We start from the raw sequence: 10,349 nt of genomic DNA, 5'->3' as shown, positions 1-10,349 counted from the left end.
AATTGAGTTCAACAGAATATAACTATTTTAGAGAAACAGCACAATAACTTACATTACGATTATTAAATTATAATACTTATATTATGCATTAAAAAAAAATCTTTAAATAAGGGCAAAATTGACTTTTAAAATGAAAGCCCAAAATAACAATGAAATTTATTGTTTTGCATAAACGTAACAATTATAAAAATGTTTATATATATTATGCACACACATCTACAAAAATATTAATAATCAAATTTCAACTTTGTATAAACAAATGTACATATACATGTCTCTAGCTAATAAATGTAAAAATAATCTCTCTTATACAATGTCTAGGAGTAGGAATGTATTCGATAAGAAAATACGTCATGCAGTGCAGATGTACTTAATAAATAGTAGTTACAATATCACCTAGTAATTAGCAAACACCGAAATTAATACATATTTTAAAAAAGAAGGAAGATTATTAATTACGGTACATTAAAAATAAAGGGTAATTTGTTAAACCATATCCATATATGTAATAAAAATCAAATACAATAAAATAGATTGTCCTGCACATACAATTAGTAAAAGCATGATTATGTCAAATATCACATCAAAGAGGTACCCATGATAAACGAGTATTGTACTCCATTAAAATAGAAATTTCCAGATCTGTTCTAGTACAAAGTTGGAAAATACACAATATATGCCCTTTATAAATCCAAATGTATTAAAGCGTATTTTTAGTTGTATAAAATAAAATAAATTTAATTTATTGACTTAGATTTCTCAGTTTACTGCTTGTATTAAGATTTACGTTCTCATTACAGCACACATTGTATTAATTAAATGGAAAATCAAAATGTGCATAATTAAACAAACAAAAGAACTTATTAAACAATGCAGAAACTTTTTAACTTAGTGGTCAAATGTATAATATCAATTAATATTTATAATAATTAAAACAACACCCCCTAATCTATAAGACCACAATTATTAAATTTAACAGTATGACTCTTACAATCGCAAGGCAAAATCAAGATGTATATACAACTTTGTACAAAAAAAATACCTATTTACTAATTGACGTTTCACCATTGATAGCACCACCCTCAAATGTAAAAAATTTTTCAGCAGTAGGTAAAACTTGCCTCCAAATATCAGCCAACTGCAAGCGGAAATTGTAATAATAAATAATAAAATCAAAAGCAAATATTAGTTAATCACGTGGTTTACCGACAAGTTTTCATAACTTTCCTTCAAAGAATATTTCAGATATAGCATGAGTTAATCTCTTAAAAAACTTACACTACCTATTTAGAATATATAATAATACAAAATTTTATGTCTTACGCTATTCACAAATACATTCATATACGAATAATTTCCTTTATGTATTCTAGATCAAAAACTGATATACTCTGTATGTTAATAAACAAATGCACTATTTCATTTTTAAAATTAAAAAACGGTATTGTAAACATACAGTTTGTATTTAAAATAAAACCAAGAAAAAACAAAATACAAAGGTATGAACGTAAAAAGTAACCTTCAGTAGAAAATTAATTTTTTCTTGTAATTCAGTTAATAATAAAAATGTAGCTCATTCCATATTAAGTCTACTTTAAATTATTCAAATAAATGTGTAAAAGTATTATTCCACTGTGTTTCTAGTAATTAAATTCAATACGGAATCAATTGTAAAACGTGCTTATTTACAATCAATTTATTTACAAACTAACAAAACAGATATAGTTGTAGAAATACCTCTGAATTTGACCGAACCCTTAAAGTTATCAAACTGCCAATGATAGGAGATAGCGTGTCAAGATATGCATGTACTAATTGTGTTTCCATATGTACACAGTAAAGACTAAAATCAGATCTCAATTCAATGTTGGTGATTATATTTTCCTGAGTAAGCATTCTCGCCTCTAATTGTTCAACACTTTCAGACTAAAAGAAAGCAAATCAAGAACTAAATAAGTAAATTCTGTAAAAATTTCTGTCATATACTTACATCTGTACCCCTAATGACGCCTTGAATCTTTCTTTTTTTAAGCGTTAGCATTTTTGATAAAGCTAATTGATGATCATGAGCCAAACCTTTTTCCAAACGATCGCATAAATCTCGATGAGCCAAAAGAATGTCGAGCAAGAGTGCTAACCTTTCACATATAGTTATTTGCTCCATCGCAGAATGTTGGTGAATTTTTATAGAAGTTGTTGTCAACTCCCTAAAAATTCCATATTAAATATAAAACAGTCAATGCTAAATTTCTAAAATGTATGTATACATAAATTTTCATTCACTTACTCCATTATCTGTTCCTGCATTGCTAATAAAAGGAAAATATTAAGTCGTTTTCAGTTAAAGCGCTGTTACATCAAAAATTATCAATTATGAAGTGTAAACCAACTTAGTGTTGAGTAAAAAAATGTAAAAGCTATGTAATGGAAATATTTTTATGACCTTAATACCATTTTAAAAAATGTTAATAAAGATAGTACCAAATATTTTTTAATGCCAAATTAAAACTCATTCTAAAATTCAGCAAAAGGTTTCGACATCCTGCATGCAGTTTGACTATCAAAAAAAATTCATATAATACATACTTAGCAATGTAAGTAAAGCCTTTTTGCATTTGGTTCCAATTTCCTGAGTTGATATGTCCTCCTTTCATTGTTGAAAGGTTCTTTAGCTGATTAGCCATCTCTTCCGAATCCCTGGCATCTGAATTTCTTCTCTCAACCTCATTATCTGTAATTTGTTTAAGTCTACTAACTACATGGACCAAATTACGAACTTGCTCACGACTGGATGCAAACTCAGTACAATTCTTTGGAAGTAGTTTCTACAAAAACACAATAGAAAAAGTACATTATACATGCATGCATGCAGCTTTATAGTAGTGATTAGTACTTTATTTGCCTTGAAGTTTTTCTACATTAGTTTAATACATTTAGAACGAGCTGGTTTAAAATGTATATACTAAAGATAAAGTATTCAAAACCAATAGGAACATTATTATCAGTCAGTATATGTATACATGTATAAAGAAAAGAGAAGTGTGAAACAGAAAATTGCCTACCACTAAACATTAAAAATAAATAAACAATCCACTATATTTGTCATGCCAGTTATTCTAAGAAGTATTATTCTCATAAAAAATTACTAATAACAATGAAAGAACATAACCGAGTAATCACGGATAATTTTCCCCTGCAACTATAGATCTCAATTTCTTTATACAAGACTTTAACTAGCAGTTCTCTATATGCAAAATATTAGATCGAAAGGTGTACTTGCTATAAATTAGAAATAAGCATTTTTCGACTGTTAAGCTGGTGCATAAACTTCTACATATATAGGGCATCTAGTAAACACTGAATAACCTATCAACTATGTGAAAGATTACAAGACCATTTAGAAAACTGAATTTTATGTTAATAAGTCCCAGAGATTTCAAGAAATTTAAACTTTTTGGTCTTTTTAACTCTTAAGTTAATCTCTTGAGCACCAGAAATTAAGAATTTTTTAAATTCCTCTTACATAATATATTATGTTATCGTTGTGCTAAAATTATAATTAACACAACTAGGTACTAAAAAATATTATGTAAACAATTCCTCTATTTATGCTCATGGACTGACGGAAACTAAAACATTTGGTAGTTTTACCAAGTGTCCATCCCATTACAAACAACTTTTCAAAATTATTTTCTTCCATTGTTTTATTATTGTTAAGCAATTTCGTTATATCTACAACAGATAATTTGTTTTATTTAAATTAATTAAATTGTTTAGAATAAAAAAATATATTTTAAATTGAGGATAAATCAATTCCAATAAATTTAAGTTGCACAAAAGTATAAAACTGTTAATAATCTCTCATGTATAAGTTGAGACTATTTAATTTTACTTATGTTGTTATAATAGTACCTTAGCATAAGCAGAAATTTCAGAAGTCATAAACTCATCTGGGGCCCTCCTATAAATTTCTCTCATTCGCTGTGCGACATCTGTACCTTTATCTGTTAGAAAAAAGGAAATAATTCCATCATAACAAATTACAGGATGCCTACAAATTAAAGTCAGCCACCTCTGTAAACCACGTCTTCTTAATTCCAAAAATGTTGCATCAGACACAATTCTTTTTGGTGGTAAACGTGGAATCATTCTAAAATAACAATTTAAAATTAAAAATACCTTAACTACATGCCCTAACCCTTTTTTTGTACCTGTATGGGAAGCATCCTAGTAGAGAATCATACAGAGCAACAAAATCTGTGTAACGTCTAGTGACTCTACTATTAAATCTTTTTGAAGAAACAACATACTCATAATACTTAATAAAAATTCCCTTTTTCTCGGGCAGCAGTTCCACACTTACACTATCTAATTGTTTTATTTCAGAGTAAGTAAGGCCAAATGTTGCTGGATTTAACCTTAATGATAATTGTGTTTTTAGTTCTTTTACTGAAGTTAAATCACTCAGAAGAGGAGTCGGATATTCTGAAATGTCAATATTTGTTTATATAATATTGCAGGCATACTTATTAAGTATATTTCCACTATTTATATAATGTGCAAAAAAAAATAGCAGCAAAAATAGTTTCACTACAATTGTACAATTTGTAGATGTAAGAAACTTATAGTAATAATCTTATACCACATTTACAAATACAAACCTAGTGTTGTGGACTTACCTGCACTGGTAAAATTATCAAATAGTTTTTCTGAAGGGCTCTTTCCTTGCTGTGCCCAAGCAACTAATGCTAACCCTTTATACAAATTAGTTCTAGTTACACAGCTGTCGCAGTTTGTTGTTAAATCCCAAATTACATTTAAAGTTGCAGTATTTAAATTAAAAGTTGATAACAAACATTTATATACATCTTTGTGGATTAATTCGCCGTTTATTGAGGAAATATCATAAATTTCGCGGTAAATGGGAGGTATCGCACCTACAAATACAGATAACAAAATATGTTATACAAACACTATCAGCGATTGTTTACGTGCACTTACCAGCACTAAGTTCTGTTGTCATTTTTTGATTCTAATTTAAAATCATAAATTCTATTTGCCATAAACAAATCAAGATATGTGTCAATTTCTAAACTATCTTCTGGTGGAATTTCAATAACGTTACATCTGAAATCATCAAACTTGTTTCTTGTTTCTACACAAAACGACAAAACGTCAACTGGTGGGAGGATTTAACTTTGATTATGATTACATTACCGGATAAAAATAATTTACTAATATACCTAATACCACAGGCTATATTTCATAATACACGTAGATATATTCACCAGCGTGTCTCGTACTTTTTTGAAAACAAATACTATTTTTTTATTTATGCACTACTACGTTAATCAGCTAAACAGGTGTCTATAACCTAAATTTATGTTTTATTAACCTTTTAGACCATTTGTTAACCGTTTCTTTCTTTGACATTCCTTGCATTCAAATGGTTTAGACTCATTAGTTATGTATTTGCTTTATTTACTGTGTTAGAATACAAAAAGTTTGTGACCCAATTTTTTAAATTACGTTACCCACCTAATACGATTCTAATAGCAAGTTAAAAATGTTTTTGTTTAGTGGATAAGCAACACCTAATTGCCAGATAATACACATATATAAAAAAAACAAAAATTCATTAAAAAAAAATTCAATTACGCTAGTTTATATCCAAAGTAAATTACACTGAAACTAGAATGATGGGTCCTGGGGGGGTAAAGCACTCCGGGCAAATTAGTCCGCCATTCGGATGTCCGGGCAAGGACTACCTAGGGGATGTCATCAAGTGCAGTAGGAGAAGGTGCAATACTTTACGATTCAAAGCGTGAAATGATAGGACAATGAGACAAGCTGGTAATTTAGAAAATTTGAAAGTCGGGATGAATATATTAGAATTACGATATAGTGAAGTCGGTTGGCCAGAAGCTGGAGAGAGTTCTGGAGTGAAGACTAGAATAATACATACCTACATAATCAGTAGCAGGAACTTCGGGGGTAGGAATTGTAATGCATAAGAAAGCAGGACAGAGTGTAGAAAGTTATTTTCAAAAAACGATAAGATAGTTATAGTTAAATTAAAAATCCAGGAGCAGATATAGCGATTATAACGTAATATTGAAAACCAATCTTAAATTGAATATTCCGAAAAAGAGGAAAGGTAGGAGCCGCCTTGACATAGAAAAGCTAAAATGTAACGAAACGCCTGATAAGCTAGATACAAATACAGAGAATACTAAAAGAGGCGGGAAAAACGAATGATTAAGCTAAGGTGAAGTAGAAAAAAAAAATAATATAAGAAACGAGGCAGGGGTCATTTTGATGGAAATTGACGAAACGGCAGATAGGTGGAAAGAATACTTAGAGAACCTATACGCAGGTCATGAGTTAGAAGCTAGGTTATCCCATACTGAGAGAAGAGATTGATATAGCATAAAAAAAACTTAAAGAATAATAAGTCGCCAGGTATAGATGGGATACAGGCGGAAATTCTAAAACAAGCAAGACAAGAGGTTAAATACGATCTTTAACCTCTTGTCTTGCTTGTTTAAGCTAGTTAGTCACATTTACGAGACGGGGAAAGTCCCGAAAGATAATAAACGGAACGTGGTAGTAACCATACCCAAAAAGAGAGGCATGGATAAGTGCAAGACATTTAGAACAATTAGCTTGAATTCCCATAAGTCAAAAATCTTAAGTAGAATTATATACAAAGAGGGATGGAAAAAAGAGCGGAGAAAGTATTAGGAGAAGATCAATTTGGGTTTAGAAGAAATAGGAACGCAGGAGTCCATTGTAGCTTTACGGATAACGGTAGAAAAAGGAAAGAGTGCGTACACAGAATTCGTAGATTTCAAAAACAATGTTAAATATACATAAAATATAGAGATAAGATACAGAGATAGAAAAGTGATACTTAATTTGTATAAAGAGCTACAGGCAGTTAAAGAACTAGGGCAGCAATATCAGGTAGCGAGTCAGACAAGGATGCCAACTGTCATCTCTACTTTTTAATCTATATATCGAAGACGCGATCAACATCATTAATAGCAGGATAATTTTAGACAGATATGCAGGGGCAAAAGATTAGTATGCTTAGATTTGCAAGTAGGTACCACATTATGTAATGTTTTAAAAAATTCCATATAAGTGGGGCGGCTTTGAAATGACAAAGCATTACAATTTTGTATCTCGTAAAAGTCAAACATTTTTGATTAAAGAAAGAAATATTTATATACTATATTTTAAATAAGTGCAATAAAATCAAATGTCATTTTCCAGATTGGTGTTTAATAAAAGTTTTTCGAAAGTAGCAAAATATTCGCTAAATAATGAAAAATTGAATATTATTGTAAGGAAAAATTTCAGCACTTTGACCATGCAAACGATCAATAAATCTTCACCTTTATTAAAACCGTCGCTTAATTACTTAAATTCTCAAAAACGACAATTTGGGAACCATGGCCTATTGTGGAATATAGAAAGACTGGTCTATCTTTGCATGGCAGGATCAATACCGTTCGGAATTGCATTTCCTTCTGAAGAGATGGATAATTTAATAGCTGTGTTAACAACCGTTCACCTTCACTGGGGTATGGAAGCCATTGCTATTGACTATGTGCGACGTGTAATATTTGGACCATTAATTCCTAAATTAACAATGATTGGATTGTTTGTATTTTCATGTGTTACGTTATCCCTTCTTTTGGACTATAATCTCAATAACATAGGTATATTAAAATCAATTAGAAGAACATGGGAGATAACAGGAAAATGATATCGACAAAAGAATAAATTTCTTCGTTGTAGTAACATACATGTATACATTTTAATGTAATACCAATTATGCCAAATAAAAAAACTAATCTATAATAAAAGAGAACATGTTGAAGAATTGTTGTATTCTCCTTGTAGCTAAGATATTCTAGCGAGCACGAGTGTGTTTGTGTGCGATCGGGCAGACGTGTGCGTGAACGGCTTATCGATTCACCGATTAGCCGCGGGCGCCTTTCCTTATGTGCGCCGTATTTGTAAATGTGTGTGTGGTGCCTGCGTTCCGGGAAAGCAGTTAAACAGTTCAAGGAAAAAATAAACTAATCCGGATGTTTCGAGAAGGCTCCCGGAGGTAAACAAAAGAGTATTTAAAAGAAGGGACGATCGCCGTGAAAAAAGTAGAAATAAATTGACCGTTGCAGAAGTGAATCCAGAAATAAATTAACAGTGATAGCAGTGAAATAAATAGCGCAGGGAATAGTGATATATCAACAGTAGTGTAAATAAATAGGATAATTCATAACCTAAGTTTAGTAATAATTTAATAGTGTTTTTAAGTTCTTTAATAATTAGTGTAAATAAATAGTTTTTGTCGTTATCAGTCTGAAAAGTAATTTTGTTAAACCCACGAACATTACAGTATATTAAAGTTGCATCAAATAATTTAACGCATAAATCCACCTAAAGTAAAAATTTTTCGTTTAATCTTGGGTATTTGGTCTTGGTCTTGCATATTCGGTCTTGGTTATAGTCTTGGTCTTGTCTTAGTCTTGCTAGTATAAAGATGGTTTCAGTCGTGGTCATAACGGATTTGTCTTTAGACAATAAACGAAGACAGATAGAAAAAATTAACACAAAAGATTTTTAATTTAAAAGTGCGCATCTCTTAATATTTTTGTTGTAGTTGTCTCATTTGGGATAAAAGTTGTAATATTGCTATTTTAAATAGAACGTCCTGCATATTATATACAAGAATGCAAGTATATTTTTTAGTACAATCTAAAACTGCAGTAATGTCAGGTGTTCTATTTAAAATAAGAAATTATTGTCAACTTTAGCCAGGAAGTGGCAATGTTGTCATATAAAAATTAAACTAAAAATCTTTTGTAATTATTCTTTTATTTTGTCTTGTACAACTTATCGAAGAAATCCTCATTAAACTATATACGTGTATTTGTTAGGTTAACATAACACAATCTATACTTTATGGGAGTCAAAAATTAACTATGTACACAAGTTTTAAGTGATGATTTTTTGAATGATTCTAAGATAAACATGGGTTCGCAAATTCTTCATTATTGAAAAGAATTAAATATTTCAATAAACTTTGTAGGTTTTATTGAATTTTTCAGTGTGTACTTATAATATTATCACATTTTTTAGTCCAATTGGATTTGCAGCCCCCTTATGCACTGTATCGCAGTTGCCAGGAGGTCGCTTGACGTAAGAGGGGTTTACCTACTGTTTTCCTTATTACATTATATAATATTCAACACAATGTACTATACATTCAGCACAACTACCCATAAATTAATTTATACCGAAATTAAGATTAAGTTAAACTCTTCCTTGACTTCCTGGAGGAAACTATCTGCTGTACAGGGATACGGTGGTTTGCTCTCTAAGGGAAGATTTCGATACAAGGTTGCAATCGTCAACCAAACGCCCGATCATGATGTACCTAACGATTTCCAAACCATATGGACAATCGGATCACCTCTTCCCCAGGCTTCACGCCAGCTTTCATGACTTCACTTGATTTCCGTCGCTGACTTCACTTCCTCTCTTTATTCCTTGTTTACTTTTGCTCGTTGTAGGACACCACATAGTGTTTGCTTTCGTCGTTGTCACGTGGAACTTTTGAAATTTTATCTCGGCGTACCGTAACAGATGCAACTGAATACGTTTTTTCTACGTTTTGACAGTTACACAGGCCTAATTGTGGGTAAATGAAAAATATAATTTTGGAAATGATGAAAACTATGTGCCAGTCCTCAATATAATGCGTTTTTATTTTCCTGCATGTTTGTTCGTGAATGCACATTTTTTTGTCTTCTTCTTTGTCACATATATAATTCGGTTTGGTGGTGTTTGCACCATCTTGAGTAGCTTTTACGTCGTACAGCTTCCCTACTCTGCGTGTATGCAATATTACATTATCATCTTTATCTAACACTAATACATCTTTTTCGCGGAGTGCCACCTTAAAGCCTTTGTCAGTTATTTACGAGACTAACAGTAAGTTTGTTCTTAGTTCGGGCACACATAATACTTTGTTTAATGTTATTATTTTATCTCCTTTTATATTAATATTTAGCACTACATTTCCAGTTACCAGTTATTTTTTTTAATTTATTTGTAAGAAAATTTAGTGGTTTGTTTATCTCTCTCGTTTTCGAATGTTCCAAATAAGTCTAGCAAGCTGTACAGTAACGATGTTGCCTTTAAATCATCTTCAATGCTTATACTCACTTCTTTCAGACTGTCTACTGCGTCGAAAATTCGTTTAGATGTTTTCGAACTTTATTACCTTCGTTCATATGCAACAATGTTATCTTCTTTAGAAGTGCTGTTTTTCG

At 30.8% G+C, this 10,349-nt stretch overlaps 1 protein-coding gene across 2 annotated transcripts; it reads right to left on the bottom strand.

The window, feature by feature from the left end:
- Window positions 1-225: 225 nt before the first annotated feature.
- Window positions 226-5,995, bottom strand: LOC108741876 (sorting nexin-8). 2 transcript variants are annotated; one of them, XM_018476843.1, is made up of 9 exons: window positions 5,244-5,995; window positions 5,002-5,127; window positions 4,680-4,937; window positions 4,212-4,485; window positions 3,913-4,150; window positions 2,587-2,825; window positions 1,991-2,207; window positions 1,738-1,926; window positions 226-1,138 (listed from the first exon to the last, which is right to left on the bottom strand). In XM_018476843.1, the coding sequence occupies exons 2-9, from the start codon at window positions 5,021-5,023 to the stop codon at window positions 1,043-1,045; spliced, it is 1,533 nt and encodes a 510-aa protein (XP_018332345.1). In that variant the 5' UTR covers window positions 5,024-5,127; window positions 5,244-5,995; the 3' UTR covers window positions 226-1,042. The 2 variants fall into 2 exon arrangements, with proteins under 2 accessions (XP_018332345.1, XP_018332344.1); XM_018476842.1 differs by having other exon boundaries at window positions 5,002-5,995.
- Between the last annotated feature and the right edge of the window lie 4,354 nt (window positions 5,996-10,349).

This window comes from Agrilus planipennis, unplaced genomic scaffold (assembly GCF_000699045.2).
Source record: "Agrilus planipennis isolate EAB-ADULT unplaced genomic scaffold, Apla_2.0 scaffold281, whole genome shotgun sequence".
Classification (NCBI taxonomy): Eukaryota; Metazoa; Arthropoda; class Insecta; order Coleoptera; family Buprestidae; genus Agrilus; species Agrilus planipennis.
The sequence above is the reverse complement of the archived record's forward strand: the minus strand, read 5'-3'. Positions and strand labels throughout refer to the sequence as shown.

Bases quoted from the DNA above. Each gene is read 5' to 3' on its own strand.
- LOC108741876 (XM_018476842.1), bottom strand. From the start codon at position 5,023: ATGACAACAGAACTTAGTGCTG. The intron at 2,208-2,586 runs GTATGTATTATA...TGGAATTTTTAG, and splicing joins GGCTTTACTTACATTGCTAA to GGAGTTGACAACAACTTCTA. The intron at 1,927-1,990 runs GTAAGTATATGA...GCTTTCTTTTAG, and splicing joins GCGTCATTAGGGGTACAGAT to TCTGAAAGTGTTGAACAATT.